The sequence below is a fragment of the Bactrocera tryoni genome, chromosome 1 (genome assembly GCF_016617805.1).
Source record: "Bactrocera tryoni isolate S06 chromosome 1, CSIRO_BtryS06_freeze2, whole genome shotgun sequence".
NCBI lineage: Eukaryota > Metazoa > Arthropoda > Insecta > Diptera > Tephritidae > Bactrocera > Bactrocera tryoni.
The window spans coordinates 49009952-49033354 of NC_052499.1; the positions used below are offsets into that span (position 1 = coordinate 49009952).

Sequence of the window (23403 nt, forward strand, 5' to 3'; positions counted from 1 at the left end):
GAAGAAGGCGTGGTTGCGAACCGATTTCACCCATATTTCGTACATGTCATCAGGGTGTCAAGAAAATATTATATACCGAATTTCATTGAAATCGGTCTAGTAGCTCCTGAGATATGGTTCTTGGTCCATAAGTGGGCGACGCCACGCCCATTTTCAATTTTTAAAAAAAGCATGGGTGCAGCTTCCTTCTGCCACTTCTTCCGTAAAATTTAGTGTTTCTGACGTTTTTTGTTAGTCGGTTATCGCACTTTTAGTGATTTTGAACATAACCTTTGTATGGGAGGTGGGCGTGGTTATTATCCGATTTCTTCCATTTTTGAACTGTACATGGAAATGCCTGAAGGAAACGACTCTGTAGACTTTGGTTGACATAGCTATAGTAGTTTCCGAGATATGTACAAAAAACTTAGTAGGGGGCGGGGCCACGCCCACTTTTTCAAAACAATTGCGTCCAAATATGCTCCTCCTAATGCGATCCTTTTAAAGCCAAATTTACTTTTAATATCTTTTTATTTATGGCTTAGTTATGACACTTTATAGGTTTTCGGTTTCCGCCATTTTGTGGGCGTGGCAGTGGGCCGATTTTGCCCATCTTCGAACTTAACCTTCTTATGGAGCCAAGGAATACGTGTACCAAGTTTCATCATGATATCTCAATTTTTACTCAAGTTACAGCTTGCACGGACGGACGGACAGACGGACGGACGGACAGACAGACATCCGGATTTCGACTCTACTCGTCACCCTGATCACTTTGGTATACATAACCCTATATCTGACTCTTTTAGTTTTAGGACTTACAAACAACCGTTATGTGAACAAAACTATAATACTCTCCTTAGCAACATTGTTGCGAGAGTATAAAAAGTAGTTCTATATGGAAAATTTGAGATCAAGTGAAGAGTTTGTTGGAAAAGCGGCTTTTTGAGATACAAAATTTAGAAAATCTGTGGGTCCAAATCCTTTTTAATAAATGGCATATCTTTCGTTATTCACACACTCTACCGAATGAAAGTGGAGTTGCCAGTTCGTCGAAATTTTGAGAGTATTTACAAATTATTTTGTCAATATGTGTATTATGCAGAACATCATATATCCTTTTCTTATCACTTGAAGACAACTGAAGGTTCGCCTTCGCGTATAACTTAATGCCTTTATTGAACTATTTACTTGACTTTGCGAGCCGATAAAATCAAGCAAAAAAGCTACCTCGCTTCCAAGGTACACAGCTCTCAAATGCTTAACTTCTTCTTTTTGAAATTATGAATAATTCATTTTTGTTATTACAGCACTTCATTGCAATTACCATAACGTTCGTCCGTTCTCGTCGCCACTGCGACCAGTAACAACATTCTTGGCACTTAAACGTCGAGCCGGATAGTTATCCACAGGCACTGCAGGACAGCCGCGCTGGCAGACATAAGCTCGCTGGCTAATCAACCTTTCTAACCAAATACCAGATGTTTGTACGTACGTGTGCTGTTGTGGAAGTTTCTTAGCTGCTAATTTGAATATAAATGCATTCATAATAATTTGCCAGCCAGTGTCGTGCCAAGAAATGTAAACAACTTTGGCTCAGTTGCTACATTTCATTTACTTGGAGTTGTTTGTTTTTTGTTATTTGCCAAGTTTATGTGTAGCCAGACTAGTTGACTACACGAACGTGTGGTACAGTGGTTTAAAAAGTGAATAGGCTTATTTATAAATTCTGATCTTTATAATTACTCAGCGAGTCCCAGAAAATAGTAGGGTTACTTTTTCTGAGTAAAGTTCTACGTCGACTCGCATTACTAGCTTTCTTTGTGCTGAATATAGTCTGTATTTATTTGACTCGCACTATTCCATGGACCATTCGTGAAGTCATCGAAGACTTGCCTAATCCGAGTCGTCCATCCACTTATGTTAATAACGAGATAATTAAAAAACAGTGCTTTAAAATCATCTTGTTGGCATCAGCGAGATAGCAGAGGAGCTCAACATATCTGATGGATCAACTCTGCGAATTTTGATCAGGATTTCGGGTTTGAAACATGAGTCTTTTGCAAAGCTGAAGTCAAGTATAGGTTGCAAACGAGATGGTTGACAAGATTAGTAAGGTTAGTTAGCATGGCTGACACTAAGGCGCTCCAAAAATGAGTGGAAACTGAAAAAAACAAAATTCGGTCAAGTCCATAACAGCCGAGGCTTATAAATTGCATTAAGCTTTAGGGTGCTTGATGGACTCTGGGCCTATTTTTAAGGTCCGTTTCAAATTTGATTGGATCGAAGAGCAATCATTAAGAGCATGAGCTCATTATGTGGGCTAGACTGAGCTCCAAAGTCGAAAATATGTAGTTGGCCGAATTCTTCATATTACTATAACCATGAGCTAGAGAAGAATTTTAACTCCGACTATAATTAGTCGAAACCTCAAAATCGAAATTCACTGAAATCTATCCCAGCCGCGGCTTATAAATTGCGTTGAGCGGTAACATGTTTATTTGACTCCAGAGCCTTTTTTAAGGTCCGTGTCAAATTTGATCCTATCATAGAACAAACATTGAGAGCATGAACCCATTATGTGGTCTGGACTGACCTCCAGGGGCGGAAATAAGTAGTTGGCCGAATACTTCATGTTACCATAACCTCGAACTCGAGAATATTTCTAACTCCGACCTTATACCGACCTTTATACCACTTCAATAAAAATATTACACATTTCTAAAAAATCTCATCCATACTCTATTAGTTACATAACATACAAACATAATTTATTCCGATTATATTAACTTAGCCTGACATCTACATACATTTCACACAGTAAACACACAATAAATCTGTCTACCCAACCATTCACAACTAGAGTCGCAATTCCCGCAAGACGCAACCGAACGCAACTGAAACAGTCTGCCAACACACAATCAACAACGGCTTCACAACACAACGCAACTCTTGAATGTGACTTTCTTCTAGAAGTGGAATTGTCTTAAGAGCAGCTGGTAAAGGCGGACTCACACACATACACACTTGCACTTGACTCATGGGTGAGTATTTGCTTGGCCGTAGTGACCTGGTTCACCCATACAAACAAGAATAATAAAGTTCCGAGTGCGCTTAACTGAAACTGCGCTACATTGGTCTGGTCTCGTCCAGTCTGGTTTGCTTTGCCTTGCACTGGATTTAGCTGGCTGTCTACTATGCGCTGCTTAGCACCGCTTGTCACTGACCATTTACTGGCAACAATCGCATTTTGTCCAGCTGCGTGCAGCCAATATTCGTTTAGCCGAGGCTTTCTTTGGCAGTTAGATGTTGTTATTGTTGCTTTGCTGAAACTTGCACGACAATTGTTCTTTGCCGCTGATTTGTAGTTATTATTGTTGTTCTTGTTGTAAGCAATTTATTTAGTTAATTAAGTGGGCGCCATTTGTTTTTGCCTTAACGACCCGGTGGACTCGGTTGACTCGGTGTCGGCAGAACGGCAATTGTTTAGTGCCGAGATTGAGGGTGTGTGTGCGTTTGCTCTGTTTATATATATGTCTACATATATGTATATGTCTTGCTGAGGTCGCCTGAAGGCTGCAATTGCCAACATTGTGAATTATCGCTCATTAGAAAGCGGCAAGGCGAAGGACTATTATTGTTTGGTATATTTTTTAATGGGCCTCATAAGTTTTGTGGTGCACAGAGTGCACACCTACACTTATAGAAATATATGTAGTAACACAAATACATACATATATATAATATTATATTTATTATTATTTCCAAATATAAATTTTTCTTGAGAGCAATGTGCGCCAACTGTGGTGTCTCACATATTTAAATGACGGCAAAGTTTTCATATTTAGAAAAACATAAATTCGGCTTTCAGTTTATTTATAAATTCATACGTCATTAACAAGCTGAAGTGCTGGAATTTTTAATGGCGTTTCAAATAATTTATGTCGCTATTAAAACTCAATTTAAATAGCATTTATTGGATACTTAGCTTAAGTCCTTTGAATTAAGTGCTTGAACATTATTTGTTTGCCATGAGTTAGATATCGTTAAAGCAAATGGTAAGGAGAGTGGGCTTAAAGGAAAATTAGTTTGTGTGCTCAAGCTACTACTATAGTCATTAAGGATTTAATGGAAGTGGATTATTGGAGGATGGAGCCATGTGTAGAAGTTCACGAAAGTGAGGAAAGCTCTTTGCCCAGCTGGTTGATGTCCTCGTTAGAGTGAAGGCTGGCATCACCGCCGTCCAAGAAATGCGATGGATAGGACAAGGACTGAGGCGATTAAGTCCTTGTGGCATTTACTACAGTGGCCATATAAAGGAGCGCAAGTTTGTTGTGGGATTCGTGGTGGGAGAGAGACTCCGTCGCCGAGTACTATCATTCACCCCAGTGGATGAACGTCTAGCCACAATCCGCATGAAAGTGAAGTTCTTTAACATGTCGCTGATTTGCGCTCACGCCCCGATGGCAGAGAAGGACGATGTGACCAAAGATGCCTTCTATGAGCGTTTTGAGCGCACTTATTAGAGCTGCCTCCGCCACGATGTCAAAATCGTGCTTGCCGACTTTAACGCCAGAGTGGGCGAAGAAGAAGGCACAACAGTCGGTAAATTCAGCCTCCACGAGCAAACATCCCCAAATGGGTTGAGGCTGATCGACTACGCCGGTGCCCGAAATATGGTTATCAAGCGTATTGTGTGAAAGATTAAAGCCCACCATCAACAATCTGATTGGACCTTATCAGTGTGGCTGTATATCTGAAAAACAAACAACTGATCAGATATTCACCATGCGCCAAATTTTGGAAAAGACCCGTGAAATGAGAACCGACTCACACCACCTCTTCGTCGATTTCAAAGCTGCTTTCGACAGTATGAAAAGGAGCTGCCTTAATGGCAGTAATGGTAAAGTCTTCTCTCGCCGAACAAAACCCGAACTCTACAAGTCTCTCATTATTCCTCCACTCCGTTGGAAGGACCAGGTGGAGAAGAACCCGGCTTCGCTTGGAAATTCCAATGTGCGCCACGTTGCGCTAAGGAGAAACAACTGGCGCGCTGCTGTTAACTCGGCTGTAACCGCGTAAGCTATACGAGTAAAGAAGAAGAAGAAGATTATTACAGGATCAAGAGATATGTGGGCTCATATAGTTAGACATTGTATTGGTTAAGCGGAGAATTTCAAAATGGATTCTTTGTACTTGTCCGTATATTTGAAAATATTCTGCCAAAACTTTAAACGTGTTCTATCAAAATACTGTTTTCAGTGTTGGTTAAGAAAATTTCTCTGAAACACTTCGACGAACGAGTTGAAACTTTCACATGACCTTCTTAGATACATATATCTATTTATCAAGTAATGATTGATGGAATACGTTTTTTAATTCAATTTCGATTTTTTAAGCCTCCTTGAAGTATAAAATTTTTTACAATAACTTACCCTTTTCTAAAGGAACCGCTATTTGGACACAAATCAAAACATTTACTAGTTCTTCATTATCTAATACGATATTCCGACCAAATATTTAAAGTGATTAGATTACGTTTAATCTGTTCACTAATCTAGCAACAGCTGTTTTTGACATTCAAAAATTCAAATTTAACATTTCATAATTCTCGTAATTATGTGTCGGTCGGTGCTTGGTATAAGAAAAGTGGAAAAAATCAGTAGCGATCTGTGCTCCCCCTCCTATTTTTAGAAGAAAAATTGCGGAGTGAAAGAGCACTTGTAAGTTGATTTATACGATAAGAAATATCTTAAACTCCATATATTCGACCCCTTTGGTAAAATCTTGAATGAGACAGCTTAAGGAAAAGTCGAAACAGTAAACTTTAGCCGGCAATCTGCGGCGAAGAGGTGTTAGCCACCGTTTTCTGAGATACACAAGATGTAATCTGCATCGTCCGTCTAGAGAAAAGTCAAACAAGATTCTATGGCCCTGTCATTAGGGGTGATTCTTTTCTGAATTGTTAAAAAAAAAACTTATTTCAACAAAGTACTCTTCCCAGTTCCCAGCCAGTTCAGTCAAACTAGGCTATGAATTGCTGATTTATGCAACAAATTCTTCAGATTTAACTCAGTGTCACTTCTTTTTGTTTTCAAACTTAAACGGTCACCTTCAACATTTTCAAAAGTTCGGATCATCACTAGGACAAGTGTATCAAGCTGATGGAGTAAGCTGAAAAACAAACTGATTTTCAGAAATTTTCATAGGCTAAGTACTTATCGGTCTCCTCGATTTTAAATTACAGCAACAAAAAATATATTAAGTTTTAAGCAAAAATTTGAAGATTTAGCCCTTTGTAAAAATATATGTCTCTTTCAAAATTTCATTGAACCAATGTTAAATGTAATAAATAATATTACAAAATTAACATTAACAAAACAAAATTCTAATCCACACCATCCAATATTAATTGGTATACCCAAAGGTATGTGTTCTAAGTAACCGAAACAGACCCAAACTTATATCCGCTCAAACACCATCAACTCGACAGAAGTGAACAAAACTATTTTAGGCTTTAGTTAGCGGCTTTCTAAAGTATCAAAAAGTTTCACTTCTCTTCCTCTACATAACCCAAAAACAGTTATTTATAATTTATCACTGTAAGCAACCCATTTCTTTCACTTTCGCTTCCCTTCTTAACCACTCAAATTTTATATTGAAAACCACATTTAATTTTTCGTTTTAAACTGCCATCATTGAAATTCCACTGAGCATTTTGCAGCATTGGCAACTCCGAAAAATGTGCCACAATACAATACCGTAATTTTCATTTAATTGCTTTCGTACAATTCTGGTCACAAATCACATTAATATTTATCGGCATATTCCGCACGTATACTCGTTCAACTAAAGGAAGAAGAAGAATGCATGCTTGCGCATTTGTATGTGGATATGTGTGTGAATGTGTGAGTGCAAGCCCTGAGTAGATGATTGTCAGTGCAATAAGGCATGACAAATAAATTTTCAACAAATACCGAAAGTAACGAAACGCAATTTGTACACACAGTCGCATAGATATGCGCACTCGCCAAATTACGTGTTTACGAACTATGGTCGACACAAATCAACAATAACAATTTCCTGTCAGCTATGAATTTCTCGGTTTGTCGGAATGTACACAAAATATTCGATTATTATTAGGCCATATATTTTGGTTGGCGGCAAAGGCAATCAGGTTCCGAAATAGTGAAATGAACAGTGGCGCAGAAAATCAGCTTATATTTATATAAACTCATACTAGCATAACTAAATTTGACGGTTTTAATATCTACTTACATATCGTCACCTAAAATGTAAAACGATTCCGCTTTCAGATATAATAATACATAACCAATATATAACCAATACATAACCAATACTTAACTAATGCATAACCAATACATAACCAATTCATAACCGATATATAACCAATTCCATTTTAAAACCATACTAAATATTTTTTAAATATTAGCGGTTTCTTTTATATCGTTTTTCCTTCGCCTGTAAACTTATGAAATGTGATGTTACGTTATTTTGCATTTTAGATGACGATTTACATATACAAGTACATATTTTTCAGCATACTTATATACATATATAATATTTTACTAAATTGGTTTCATTTACTATATATCGCCAATAATAAGATTACAGCTAATGTCCAAGAGCAAGCTGAAAGTCTTTATTTTCTCAAAGCATATCCGAATAAGAGAAGCCAATAGTATTACGGTAATAAATGCAAAGAAAAGCTGTCAGAAATATTCACTAATTACTTTCGGAAGATCTTTCAAGAAACAAGAGACTTATGCTAAATAAAAAATTATGTTATTTTCCAAGCCAAAAAATTTTGTATCGAACACACGGTCTTACGACATGCAGTCCGCATACAAACACCGTCAGCTACAGCAACCAGACATTTCAGAGTTAGTAAGCTTCTAAGAGCAAGCCCAGCAATACACATACGAATAAATAAGTTGTTGTACACAACTGAGTCTATATACATATAAATAAGTAAACAACATGCGAACCTTTGAACACGAAATGACCAACAATTCATTTGGGAAATAAGCACATGAAAATTATTGCCAAAAAGGTTATAAATATGCGTAAAGCACATACCAGTAAGATACTAACAATGACTGGCAATTGAAGCGATATTTATAGCTCAACTTATAAGGTATAATGGAAGCCCATATAAGGCATTATCCTTAGCCTTTGAATTGAAGAAGTGCTGGAAGATACAAAATTGCATTCTCAACTTGAAATAAGTTGCTTTAATATACGTAGTTCTTTTCTATAAATATACATATATTCGATATATTGTGTAGTAGAAAAAGTCTTTTCGTATTTTGTTAACAGATGTCCTTGCAGTCGTATATCTCCAGTGCTACCAATCACGTTCTGTCATACCATATAGTGTTGGAAAGTTGACACTTTAGGCTTCATTCAACCAAAACAAAAATAAATTCGGGGAAGTTGAAAAATAGTTACAGCTGTTCAAAAATGAGTGAAAATAATGAAGAAATTCGCTATATATTGAACTTCTTGTATAAAATAGGAAAGCATTACACGCAAGCCACCAACGAAATTTGTGAAGTTTGTGGAGACGATGCTGTATCAGTTCGCTTAGCACAACAATGGCTCGCTCGCTTTTGTTGTGGAAATTTCGATGTGAAAGGTGCACCTCGCTCTGGTCGACCTATCGTTGAAAAAGTCGATGAAATCATGGAAACGATTCACCAGTATCATTGCATAGCAGCCATGGCATCGCCAAGGAACTTAACATTCATCATCGAACGATTTTGAACCATTGAAAAAAGGCTGACTACAAAAAGAAGCTCGATGTTTGAGTACCACATGAATTCTCTGTAAAAAAATTATTGGACCGAATTAACATCTGCGATTCTTTGCTGAAATGAAATGAAATCGAAACATTTCTGAAGCGAATGGTAACAGGAGACGAAAATTAGATCAAACACGACAATAATGTGCGAAAAGACCATGGTCCAAGCCTGGTGAAGCTCAACAAATGGTCGCAATGCTATGATTGAGGCCTCGAAAGGTTATGCTGAGTGTTTGGTGGGATTGGAAAGGAATCATCCACTATGAGCTGTTCCACCTTGGTCAAATGATTGATTCAACATTTTACTATCAACAACTGATGAGAATGAAGCAAGCAATCGAAAAAAACGGCCAGAACTGATCAACAGAGAAGTATTCGTCTTCAATCAGGGCAACGCTAGATCACACACACTTTGATGACACGGCAAAAACTGGCAGAGCTTGGCTGGAAAGTTGTGATGCATCCACCACATAGCGCTGACCTTATACCAACGGATTACCATTTGTTTCGGTCATTGCAAAACCCCCTTAATGGAGAAAAGTTGGCTGCAAGCGAGACCTGTGGAAATGACTTGTCGCAGTTTCGTACAGAATGTTTCGATCTTAATAAAATAGTGATCAACGATATGTCGTTTTTATAAGAAACCGCTAAACCTGCTTGGGCTTAAGACAACTTAAGCTACTTTAATATTTTGCCACAAAATTATCTACGATGATAACTCTGTAATAAATTGGCTCATAGGGTGCACAGAAGTTCTAAAATTTCGTTTAGGTAAGGTTTATAAAAGTTAACGGTGGATGGTTCGTGGTAAAACTAATGACTTGGAACTAGTAACAAATTATTGAATAAAGTACATGAAAAATATAATTTTTTATAGAACTCATCACACGAACGTTTGTACGCTTTTTTCAGCGATTATAAAATAAAGGCAAATTTTGTAATTCTAACCAAATTTCGTGTGCAGAATCGTAGCGAATGTTAGAAATGCTCAAGGTGATTTAAAAACACAAGCCTAAGAGTGGAACAAAGTCTTCGAGAGAACGTTGTAGACATGCCTCGTTCTAGACGACCTTCGACCTTTTCAACCGAAGAAAATGTTAAAAAATGGAGTATATGGTGCTTGAAAATCGTCAGGCACGTGTTAGAGAGATGGCAAGAGAGCTCGACATCTCTAGCGAGTCCACTCGAATGATTTTGATGAATATATTGGGTGTGAAAAGGCTTTCTTGCTCGACTCGTCCCGATAAAGCTAATTTCTGTTTTTCAAAATGAGTACGGTAAACAAGTTTCTTTGGGCATGATTGATCGTGCGAATACCTATCCCATACTCATGGAGAGCATTTTGACTGCCGATGAGACATGGGTTTATGAGTTTAGCATGCAAACAAGTCAACAATCATCGGAATGGAACCCTTTTCCTGTTGCTCGAGGAGATAAAACAAAATAAAAGTGTTTCGATGACTGGAAAAATCATTGGCATAAGTGTTTAAGTGTCTGGTGGGGATTACTTTGAAAGCGACAAAACAAATATTTATGAATAATTAAATATTTTGAGTTTTATTTTAAATTTTCTGGTATCTTTTTGTCACAATTTATAATATGTATTTATTTTCAATTTATTTACTTAGTGGACCTGAGCAAATAACACAAGCCTACAACTGTATTTAACACATTTTCGATATTAACTTGACAAGATATATCCAAGAAATTTGACACAGATTATAAGCCAATATAAAGCCATAATTATCGAAAATATTTTTCAAATCGAACCAACATAAAGTTTAACTCCTATACAAACTGATCTATCAGACTCAAGTTTTTTTATGGAAAACTTGTAAAAGGTATACGTATTATAGGTTCTGCGCAGCCAAGGTTAACATTTTTTGTTGTTATACCCTGAACAGGGTATATTAAGTTTGCCACGAAGTTTCTAACAACCAGAAGGAAGCGTTGGAACCCTATAAAGTATATATATAAATAACCAGTAAGTTGAGCTGAATCGATTTAGCCATGTCCGTCTGTCTCTCTGTCCGTCTGTCTGTATATAGTATACGAACTAGTCCCTCAGTTTTTAAGACATCGTTCTGAAAACATCATTTTCTCTTCAAGAAGCTGCTCTTGTGACAGAACTGCCAATATCGGACCACTATAACATAAAGCTAACATACAAACTGAACGATCGGAATCAAGTTTGTATGGAAAACTTTCACTTTTCACAGAAGATATATTCACGAAATTTGGTATAGATTATTTTCTAAGGTTACAATGTAATATCGGAAGAAATTGTTCAGATCGGCTCCCTATAGCATATAGCTGCCATACAAACCGAACGATCGGAATCAACTTCTTGTATGGAAAACTTTCACATTTCACAAGATATATTCACGAACTTTGGTATAGATTATTTTCTAAGGCAACAATGTAATATCGGAAAAAATTGTTCAGATCGGCTCACTATAGCATATAGCTGCCATACACCTGGACACATAGTTACTCAAAGAAATGCACCTGCGAAGGGTATATTAACTTCGATGCAGCCGAAGTTAACGTTTTTTTTGTTTTTAAATCATTTCAGAGTTTTGTTTTTTTGTTATTTGAAGCAACCTCGCTGAATTTTGAAAACTATGCCAATGTTGTTTAGTACGTCTTAGCAAATTTTCCTTTGCAACTCGCTATTTTCAGCCCTTGCAGTACAAAAAGTCGCCAAAAATCTGCTCAAATTTTTCTGATACGCAATCAGACAAATTATAGTCCCAAACTAGAAGAAAATCAGTGGCTATTAGGCACTGCATTTCAATCCGCCATTAAAGGATCAAACAAAAAATATTAACATATTTTACAGCGACAAATGTGATTACTACTCATTGCTGATCTTAATCTTATAATCTCATGGTACATAGCCACAACTCAATAGGTTTATGTGCGACCAAATAAAAGCCACGCAGCACCACACAGCCGCGCCGAAACTGTATATACAAAGACACAACACACACATTGCCACACATGAGAGCTTGAAAGCCTCGTAAATTGCACACATAAAAGTAGAAGCACACAAAAAAAGTACAGCCGACATAACAATAACAATTGCAATGCATATAAACATATGTAAATATGTATGCATTAACATCGAGCATATGAGGCATTGAGGGACTTGTCTACCCTTGGTTAGCGCTGTCTTGTAGCGAACGCAACGGGTGGGTGCGACAAGGTCACAAAAAGCACACTGCACACATATACATAAATATACAGTGTAAATAGCTTGTGCATATGTAAATATTTATATATTTGTATTGGGGGGTTTCACTTACCACACAGTATTTCTCGCTTTTCTTCGAACATTCCTTCAAGTAGAGATGTGCATATTGATCCGAATAGTTGAGACAGGGCGTAATCGAGCCGACGCCCTCGTTATACTGGCCGCACATGTGGCACTTGAGCCCGTTAACAGTGGCAAGGCCGCACACCAATACCGTTAGCATAACGAGCATATTCTGGTAGCTCATCAAATTGCTAGCGCCCATGCTGATGTTGCGACGGCAGCGACTCAGCAACGACATATTGTCACATCCGCTGCTGTTGTCGCTTTCGTTGTTGTTGCTATTGTTGTTCATGTTGCTATTGTTGCGGTTGGCATTGTCGCTGGCATTGCCGCGTGCCATCAGTGACATGCTGTCCGCATAGCTCATCATGTTCATGTTGTTGCTGCTGCCGTTCAAATCGCTTGTAAATGGTGACATTATTATTTACCGTTTAGTCGCTTTATTATTGCTATGTCGGTATGTATTGTACTGCCTTTTCGCTGTATTTTGCTTACTTTCTGAGACACTTTCGTTTGCTAGATAAAATGCGTGTGGCTTAACGGGTTTTTCGCTGATCTCGAGTTTTTTGCGTTATTTTTGCCTTTTACTGTTACACTTTTTCACTCACTTTTAATGCGACTTGCTTATTGTTGTATTTATTTTTTTTTACACTCTTAAGTAGCACTGTTGGTATAGGCGAAGAAGAAGAAGAGCACTATCGCACTTCTCTTGACTGAAAATTCTTTTTATCTCACAGACACATGTGCTCTTATATGTACATATGTATATTTTTAACTGTTCTTATACGCTTAGCTGCTCACACGTAACTGATATCTTACTGCAAATAATCGAATTGCAAAGTGCAAATATTTGATTTGCTGCTCGGCATCGAAATGTGATTTTAATTCTTCATTTAAATGCAAGCACGCTCTCAAATGGCTCAACGAGCGGTTGAGTAGTTGATTGAATGATTGGTAGCAGCAGCGTATGTGTGACGCTGGTGGCACTGTCAGGCCATAAAATCGCTTGGAATACTATTATCGTCGTAATGAATATGCAAATCGTGTCTGGCATTGGTAATGATTCGGCAAATCAACGTATTAAAGCATTAAATGGCTATTCAAGAAAGGAAGCAGCTTTTGACGCTTTCTTGAAGAGACATTTATAAGCTTTTAATGAGTAAATGTTTCTGACAGAATAGGAGCTAGATGTTTTGTAGTGGATTTATTTTAAAATGACATACAAAATCAGGTGGCACATTGAAGGCTGCATGGAATTTTCATAGCTTTTTTATTACATACCATCTATGAAAATTCTATAAAGCCTTACTTAAGAAGCCGAATAACTCGAGAACTATTAATGATATCGATTTTAACTTCGGAACTTTTTTGTAGTAAATAAAATTCCCTACAAGTTTGTAGTGTACATTTTTTCTATAGCTCTTGTCATTTACGGGATATATACAAAAAAATGCGAATTTCATGGATAAATCAGGTTTAGAGCCCCGTACTACCTCGCCGGTGTGAGTTACGTCTTTGTTGCACTGGGCACTTTTGTAGAGTGAACAATTCTGAGAAATATGTGTCTAAAGTCAAAGGGATGCCATAAAATAGCTCTGATCTGTAGGAATTTAAAGAAAAAACATCAGGTTTGTAGTGTATTTTCTTTGGAAAATTTTTACATGCCTTGGTCCAGTTCGTAATGTTAATATTAAGGGCTAAAATTTTCAGGGAATTTTTTTTAGGGTATTTCCAAGGAAATTTCATGACGGGAGTGAAAAAAATTAATAGTTAAAAAAAAACACCCTAATATGTACATATATGTATACTTATATATAATCACCTAAAATGCAATCATTAATAGTTCTCGAGATATTTGGCTTTTTAAGTAAGTCTTTATAGAATATGATCAAAAAATTTAAATTGAGTTAAATAAAAATAATAAAAATATTCCTTACGATTCACTACATTATATTACAGATATGTAGCATAAAAGTTTCAGCTTCCACTGTCAGATATAACCAATAGATAACCAATATATAACCAAAACTGAAATTTTGTTTCAATATGAGTGGTTTCTAGTGTATCGTTTTTCCTTCACCTGTAAACTTATGATAAGTGATGTTACGTCATTTTGCATTTTAGGTGACGATATGTACATATCTATATAGTCATAACGTGTCATCAAAAACTCGAAATTGAGTATCTTAATGATTACGATTCACTACTTCAAATTAGATACATAATATTACATATTTTCAACAACATATTTCCAACATTTTCAGGTTCTGTGCTCAAATATGAGCCAGTTTTAACCAATATTAAAATTTTTTTCACTCTTGTTCCATTTTATTTCGTGTTTCATTCACGTAACTGTAAATTTTCGAAAATGTTTTTACGCCATTTTGCATTTTAGGTGACGATATATAATATACAAGTATAGTAGAATGTCAGTTATTTCCCAAGTTGGTTACAGTATGGCACACTGTACACCGTGCCGTATGCGGAACATACAATTTATAAGGCACTTGTATGAATGCTTAGTGCATTTGATGCATAACTTTAACTGCGTATAACCTTTGAAAGCAAATTTCCATTAAAATCCAAACAGAACATTTTTGTAGAGCGCCAATACTTATATTAGAACATCTTTTTTTTAAGTTTTAGAAAAATTTACTTTAGAGATAAAAAGATTCAATACAAGAGATCAAAAAATCCTAACTACATGGAAAAATAATATAAGCACAGTTTCAATTGAATACAAAGAGCTCGCTTCACAACAGATCATTTTTCAGAACAATAACTGCAATTGTAGGTAGCGTCAGCAGAAACATTAACAAAGTGTTAGCTTTTCTTCCGGCCAATGGAAGCATGTATGCACAATCTCTGAAAATGTTGCAGAATTGTTTTGTATAGTTTAGTTCATCACGAGCACAAGTATTTGAGTGGCTCAATCTTTCAGTGAAGGTCTTGAAGTTATCGAAAATTTGCCTCCCCCCCTGCTCATGAATATGAAATCGTAAAAGTTAAAGAAATATGTACTTCTTGAAAACCTCCGTGTTGGCAGCAGAGACATAGCCGAGGATCTCGAAATATTTTATGCATCTACTCTAGACGTGTTGGATAATGTTTTGGGTATGAAGCGTATCAAAGCTTGACTCGTACAAGAAGACCTGAATCTTTTGAAAAAGAGACGTCGAGTTGAGGCTGAGTCCGTTGACAAAGTAGCTGAGAACTCTACATTCATCAAACGCCAATTTGACGTCAAAACTGTCCAATCATCGAACATATGACGCTCCAAATATATTAAGAGTTGGCAGGTTTGTAATGGCTCAGGAGGCGACAGTAAAGATTTGTATTAAAATACATTGAAAATACTTCTTTTTTTTTGTTTTCAAAGGCAAAAAGAGCAAGTAAGAAAGAGTTAAGTTCGGGTGCAGCCAAACATTTTATACTCTTGCAACTTGTAAGAATCAAATTCTGGGAAATTAATTAATCCTTAAGGTGCAAACCTTCAACCAGAGAATAAGCAACCAAGCAATTATATATAGAGTTTAACTTCTCTAACTTGAATCACGATAATCCACAAAAAGAATTCGAAATGTCATACCTCGTATACTTCGAAAAACATTCTATTGCCAATTCAAGAGTTTGAGTTATGAAAATTCACAGTTCACACATTATATATGTATGTACACTGACCGACATATTGAATGATGAATATACATAGTATATGGGAATTAGGGGAAATATCGACCCGATGTTATTTATTTTTGCCAATACTACACACAATTAACATGCCACATACTAATTAAATGTTCCCTGAGATTCGTTAAGGTACCACACATACTATCACCGATCATATGAAGTAAAGTCAGCCGGATGTTCGAAAATATTTATATACATATGTGACCTGGTCTACGGAAAAGAGGCTTAAAAAAATCAATTTTCACTTTTTAGTTGATTCGGATGGAAGAATAGAAGATGAGATGCTTTTTCACGAGATGCTTTTTTTTTTAGTTTTCGCACGTTAGCTCCCTTTTCGTAGACCAGGTCACATATATTATTTATATGGAGGCTAGGTCAAGTTTTCGGCCAATTTTAGCTATTTTAGGCACATTTTCATTGAGATAACTCACATGTTGGCCATTATATGCTGCTTAAAGTCACCTGGAGGTTCAAAAAGCTTTATATTAGACGTACTATCATCAGGAAAGGACTCTCTCTGGATTTCAATTATATATCTCACACATTGACCGATATTATTTATCAAAAGTACTGAGGTCAGCATATTCGTTACCTAGAGGCTTTGAACAGTTTTGGTTGGTTTGGGAAATTTTTGGTCATAAGGTAGGACACCCAAATTAATTGCTTCTTGATTTGTACACTGTAAAGTGAAAGACTCAAGGATTTAAATTGTGTTAAATGGAAAGTAAGCGTGATTGCAGTCCAATTTCGCCCAATTTCACACCATTACATAAGAATATGAAAGCGAGATACTAATTTTTCTATCTGATAATAAGAAAAAGTTTAAATCATTAGGCCTTCCCATTACAATTAAAAGCTAAAACTTGAAGAGCCTCTCTTAGAGGTGTCTATCAATAAATATTTTCTCGAGTCCGAAGCGAAAAAGAAACATTCGCTTTTTTACCGACCCTAATATACATACATTCATTCACATTTCTCTCACACAGCTGAATATTTTTTTAAACCGCCAGTGCTTCAACCTCATGAAAATTGATGTTTATACTACATATATAGAAGGAAAACAAAATATTGATCTCGACACGCTTGTTCGGCATTGACGCTTTTAATAGTATTTAGACTCTTTTGGATTGATTATGATTTCCTTGCTCAAATCTGAATCGCTATTTGTGAGAGCTATTCAAAAACGGCACTAGGTAAGGCTTGTTTTCTGATTTAGTGCATTAGAAGTCAAGCAATATTTCATTCGGAACACATGTGTAAGTCTCTTAAGACTCAGCGCTTAAATAGCTTTTCCAAAAAATTTAAACATAAAATATACTAAATATTACATATATAAGATAGCGCAAAAGTCAGAAGATGATCAGAAGATGCTATAAATTTTGCAATTGACCTCTAATGTCAGTTCTGTTTTGACATTTGTGTAGTAAATACATGCGAAATACACGTAAATAAACAATGGCACGCTACACTGCGTGCCACAACCAATATGCTGAAGGATGCATTTGGGGCTTTTTGAAGTCGCGGGCTTATGTCAACAAGCCTCATTTACATGATATCATATTCTCGACTTCATGCAAAAAAATTTAAAAGTCCAAATAAAAATAATCCACAAGAAAAACTTTTTAATTTTTTAAAAAAGTTTTTCATTTTCCAAAAACCATCGGTAATTTTTGCGCCAACTGTTAGTTATAACACATACATATGTAATATGAAATCTATATTTGCCAAAGGTATTGTAATAATAAACGCACGCAAAGCTTGTTTGAGGCACATGTGGGACATCATGTGAGATATCCTTTCGGTATAAAGTTAGTTGCAACTTTTGCCCACACTTGAATATATTATGATTTCAAAGTTACCATTAGTTTACCCAGAGCGACCATGTGCTAAATTTAGTTAAGCATTCCTCACAATTATTTGGAACAAGTTTTCTGTCATTCCAGCAACAACAATGAATGCATTGTATTTGTTTATTGAATGAGAGTCAGCATAATAATGCAAGAAGAAACATTTATCCTAGTTAAAGGCTATTTTAAAATTTCGATTACATGATGCTAGTTGCAGTATTGTACAAATATATATTAGGTATATGTTATTTTAAAATCATTCCGAGCTTGTTCTGTTATAGCTTCGGCTTTACATTTTGCTCATTGCTATTGATGCAAATGCCTCGAGCAGCATAATATTTACAATGTGTGGTATGGTATTTTGATAAGAATTATTTATGCACAGACATACCCATATACAGACATACATATGTATATGTATATTGTATATGCTTGTAAATGAATAGAAGTATATAGCAAAATATATATTTACGTAGTCTAAGTACTTTTGCAAGGCACATAAATATAATATAGTTAAGTGGAACATTATAACGTTTGCGGATTTTTTAAGAGAACTGGAGGGATTTCTTTCGAAAGAAAATTAATAAATATTACTACCGTTTAATCAACCATTAATGTGTTACTATTTTCCAGGTCTCAAAGATATTAGATATTATAATATGAAGTTTAGTTAAAGAAATTTTATATTTTGTGTGACGAAAATTTTAAAAAAATATATATTTTTCCCGTTGAAAGAAGGTTGAAGCCATGATCGTAAATGATATAAGCTTAAGATTTTGAACAATTGTACAAATTACTATTATATTCCAATTTTTTTTTTTGAATAAAATTCTTTGTATTCTTGAATATATTCGCCCATCACCGCTATAAAGATTGGTGTAAATAGCAGCCCTATATTTTGTCTGGGGCTAAAGTACAGTTATTCGTATATTATTAAGTTATAATAAGGCTAAAATACAGCTATTGGTGTATAATCAAGCTATAATGTAACTATAGTTTAAGAAAAAGATAATTGTTTACGCTAAGAAAAGCGAAGCATTAGCCGTAGCAATTAGTCTATCTTGTCTTTATAACACTATCCCTTTCCATTACAACTATAGAGAAAACTTTGAGAATCCTAGAATTATCAATAATATATTATATGAATCTCAGCTGCGGTGTCAAGCATCTAACTTACGACCTCTACTCGACATCGTTACCATAAAAGGTTGAAGTATTTCGCTACGAGTCCAGCATTGGCAGGCTTCATACCCAAAATATTACAAAATATTAACCAAAATGTGGAGTGTCCAACCATAAAGTATGTTGAGATCTTCTGCTAACATTCTAATGCCAACAAGAAGATTTCCAGGAACTGTTTTTTTTTTACCTTTTCGACCTTCACTGATTACACTACTCAACAAAATTGAAAGAAAAACTTGCGACTTATGTGCTAATGTCTGTGCGCTATTTGAGGTGTTCTGATTATGAAGCACAGAAAGTTTCCATCACGTACAGCTTTTTTTGTCATTTTAGTAAATGTTAATAGTTTGATACCTTAACCCCTTGACCTTGACACAAAACAATCCAAACTGTTTGGACATTTTGACCACCATTATGGGTTTTAGCAACCCATATTTAGCAAACAAAAAGCCTCTAACATCACAGTCATTCACAAGACAGTCGGCGAACCACGTTCAGAACGACCATCAACATCAACTGAGGATCAACACGGAAATAAAATAAAGAATTTAGTGCTTGACAATCGACGATTAACAGTCAGAGATCTTACTGACATCGTTAGAATAACGAAGGGATCTGTCAAAACCATTATGAAAAATCATTTGATCATGCTTTCCGACTACTAAGATGTCACGAGCCGTATTATTACAGCCGATGAGTCTTGAATCTACGCTTACGACCCGGAAAAGGACGAACAATCGGCCGAATATTGAGGCAAAGGTGAGCCGAAACCGAAAAACCACGTCAATGCAGGTCAAAAATCAAGGTTATATTGAAAGTATTCTTCGATTATCGAGGTGTGATGCACTCCGAATTCCTTTCGACCCGCCAAACTGTCAACAAGTAATACTATTTGAGTATTATGCATCGTTTGGCGAAGCTTTTCGTAAATAGAGACCGGAATTATGGACCGACAACTCTTGGTTTTTGCACAACGGTAATGCACCGTCACATACTGCATTGATTTTTCGTAAAATTTCCAACCAATATCGTGCCGCAACCACCGTATTTGCCTGATTTAGCTCGGTGTGACTTCTGGCTACTCAGCAAACTCAAACGAACGCTCAGGGGAAACCGGTTTGAGTCAATTGAAGACATTGAATGGCCTGTATTGAAGGCTATTCCGTAAAATTAGCAACCGTTCGAGTATTGAAAAAACCCTTCGCACAAGTCTATTGATGTCAAGGGAAATTACTTTGAAGAGGACGACATGAATTTTTGAAAATTATGAGCAAAGTCTTACTATTTTTTGCTCATAGTAGTACATCTGTTCAGAAAAGGAAATATCTGTCTTAGATATATCTCAGAAAACTCTAATTTATCCATAAAAGCAGAGCATGCAGCCCAGCAAGCAAACAGTCTGTTTTGCAAATTAATTTCGAACTCGAAATTTTCAATTTTTCTGAGAACTTCCTGTAAATGGAATATAACTTAGTATTCATTAAAATTCAAGCTTCTATTATTCTTTTAAAGCAATTAACTTGCACACACATTCAAACACAGCGATACCAAAAGCAAAGTTCATCATACGCCTAGTTGAACCTCGAATTTAATTAAACGACAAATTAAACAAAGTGTGATTTTAATTGTTTGAAAGTCTCGCGATAAGTGCAGCAAATGCTTTACACTTCACGCATCCTTACTTGCGGCCGAAGTTTAGCTGCACACAGTCAAACCAAAAACAAAAACATCAAAGAAAAAGCCGCAAAAGTCAATAAATGGCAAAGATGCCTTGCCACTGAATTTAAGGGCGCAGCCAATGTACAATAAAAACAACAGACAAACAGTTAAGTAAACGCGAAGTTCAAAAGATTGCTGAGTGGCGCGAATTGCAGATCATACACACACCCACAAACACATGCTACTGTATGTGTGTCAGTGAAAATAGTTTAACGGCACACAATTCGGTATGCAAATGCTATGCGTTCACAGTTATTTAGTGTATGTGTTACTACTGCAATTGCTGTTGTTGTTGTTGCAAGCGCTCTTGCAGTGCAGTCACCCTAGCTGCTGTCGATGCAACATGCCGCCGCGTTTACAGCACTGCAAGTAATTAAATAGCGACGGCACCAACAATTTCGTCTGAGCACTGTGCCAGAGTAGTAGTTGTTTTTGTTGCTGGTGGCAGTGGCAAGGCTTTGCCATACAATTATTTGTCAATGTAATTATTTATGTAACACGCTTAGCACACACACGCACACACCCGCACATGCCGTACATATGGCGGAGCAGAATAAACACAACACAGCTTGCGTTCAGCTGAGCTAAAAAAGCAATAAAAACAATAACAAACTTGTGTTGCAATGCAATGTGGCAATTATTACGAAATAATATTTGCTTGCGGTGTGCCATTCGCTTGAGCTGCGCTTAAAGTCAGCCACTAATTAAGTGAAATGAAATTGTGTCACTGAAATACGGATTTGAAAGCATTTATTATTTTCTGTTATCTGTTTGGTATGCTTTTCCTTCACGTTTCATAATTTCACATTTGTGTTAATATCATGTTTTTCGCACAAATAAAGTTTTTTAATAAAAATTAATTTTTCAAAAATTTTAAATATTTTTTTCCGAATTTTCACGCTCAATTCACTTTCAAATCGCCATGAAGAAGAATTCTTTGCCAAAATCACACACAAGTTTAGTTAAACATTTTGCACTGTTAATAATATTATTTTATGTAAGGTTATTCAAATCTCTAACGCACTCTTCGGCATTTGTTATAGCAGCACTTCTCGCGCTTTCACCTCGTTCTTCCGCTTCTTCTTGCCACACTAACACCTCCACACACACTTTACCTCACTATTCTTCATGCACACTTTGTTGTATTTTTTGTTGTTATTATTATTTTTTTTAACTGCTACTTATACACCGTGTGGTCGCTTATCCGCTACGTACAACCGCTCGCGTCGAGATCGTGAACGTTAGTGATTTGCGTTGTGCAGCTGCATGGACCACGACGTGTCCAATCAAAACACAAAACGACGAAGAAAGCACGTGCAATGACGGAGATAGCACAGCGACTGCATGATGCCATGATGGGTGGTTTTCAAACAGTTTGATTGCCACTGTAGTGTATTATAACAGTTTCGTTTGCTTGGATTTATCGGTGTGTTAGTGGTTTATGAACGGTTGTATTTTTGTGTGGCTGTATATATGTGAAGTAACTACATATTGCTTACATTGCTGAACCAGAGAACTTAAAACATGTTCTCTGGCTGAACTTTAGACATCAAAGATTTTCCGAAGTATAGCATAACTTTCGGCGCATTTAATATTTGAATTTCAAGATTTTTGGGAATTTCTAATTTTAATGTCAGCTTAAGTTAATTTTTTTTATAATAATAAAATTTATTAATATCTAGTAAAAGTAAATCCATAATTTTTGCATAAACTTTTAATTTTATTTAGAAGAATTTAAAAAAATCGATTTTGGCCAGTTATTTAACGTTTTGTTTGATAACTTGTTACCATATTCAAAATTACTTCATAATGCCACTTTCATAGAAATCCTCATCCTTATTGGCAAAAAACTGGGTAGGTTGACTTTCACAAACTTTCTGGAAATCATTGGCAAAAGACAGGAACAGGTAGTAAGCACTCGGTACCAGGTCCGAACTGTAAACTGAGTATATTAGAACCCCTCTCCAAGCTACCAGAGCTTCAGGCGAGTCTTTATCAATATAAATATAATTGGGGAAAAAAATGCCTTTCCTATTGGCCAAGGCCGGATATTTCTTGGCGACTACTTTCTTCAGACGATCCAATTGTTTACTGTAAAGATTGGAATTAAGAGTTTCATCACAAAGCAGCAGCTCATAGATAATTATTCCCCGCCAATTCTACGCAATCCATAGCATACCTTTCTTGAACTTCAATTCTGGCTTGCCCAACATTAGCGCCATTCGACCGGGTGGTTTTCATTAGAAGTTGACAAGCTTGGCCCAAAGAGACAATGCTCGAAAGTTCTGCGAAAAGATGCAGCAACTAAGAGAAGGTCTCAAGACCGGAGCATACTCTTATAGAACCCCCAGAGGTGATCTAGTGACTGGTGTTCAGAGCTTACCGAAATTATGGAGGAAACACTTCCGCAGCCTGCTGCATGACATTGAAAACAGAACACCAGGAGATGGGGAACCCGATTTCTCAATCGATGACTGTGGAGCAGACGTTCCAATGCCCGACCATAAGGAAGTTCGAATAGTAATTACCCGTCTGAAAAACAACAAAGCGGCGGGGGCGGTGGATTGTCGGCCGAGCTATTTAAATACGCGGGCGAAAAGCTGATAACAAAAGCTGATAGCATGCATCAGCTTCTTTGTAGAATATGGTCGGACGAAGGCATGCCCGACGATTAAAATTTAAGTGTGTTCTGCTCAATCCATAAAAGAGAGACCCCATAATCTGCGCCAACCACCGTGGGATAAGCCTCGTCAACACCGCATATAAGGTTCTATCGTGAAGATAAAAGCCCACCGCCAACAAACCGATTGGACTTATCAATGTGGCTTTAGGCATGAAAAATCAAC

At 36.5% G+C, this 23403-nt stretch overlaps 1 protein-coding gene across 1 annotated transcript; it reads right to left on the minus strand.

Annotated features, from left to right (window-relative positions):
* Positions 1-9570: 9570 nt before the first annotated feature.
* Positions 9571-21788, minus strand: LOC120771624 (nuclear pore complex protein nup43). The gene is made up of 3 exons (XM_040099758.1): positions 21673-21788; positions 12112-12940; positions 9571-9630 (listed from the first exon to the last, which is right to left on the minus strand). Exons 2-3 carry the CDS (start codon positions 12538-12540, stop codon positions 9571-9573), a joined length of 489 nt encoding a protein of 162 aa, XP_039955692.1. The 5' UTR covers positions 12541-12940; positions 21673-21788.
* Between the last annotated feature and the right edge of the window lie 1615 nt (positions 21789-23403).

Bases quoted from the DNA above. Each gene is read 5' to 3' on its own strand.
- LOC120771624 (XM_040099758.1), bottom strand. From the start codon at position 12,540: ATGTCACCATTTACAAGCGATTTGAACGGCAGCAGCAACAACATGAAC. The intron at 9,631-12,111 runs GTAAGTGAAACC...ATTTGTTACTAG, and splicing joins AAAGCGAGAAATACTGTGTG to TTCCAAGTCATTAGTTTTAC.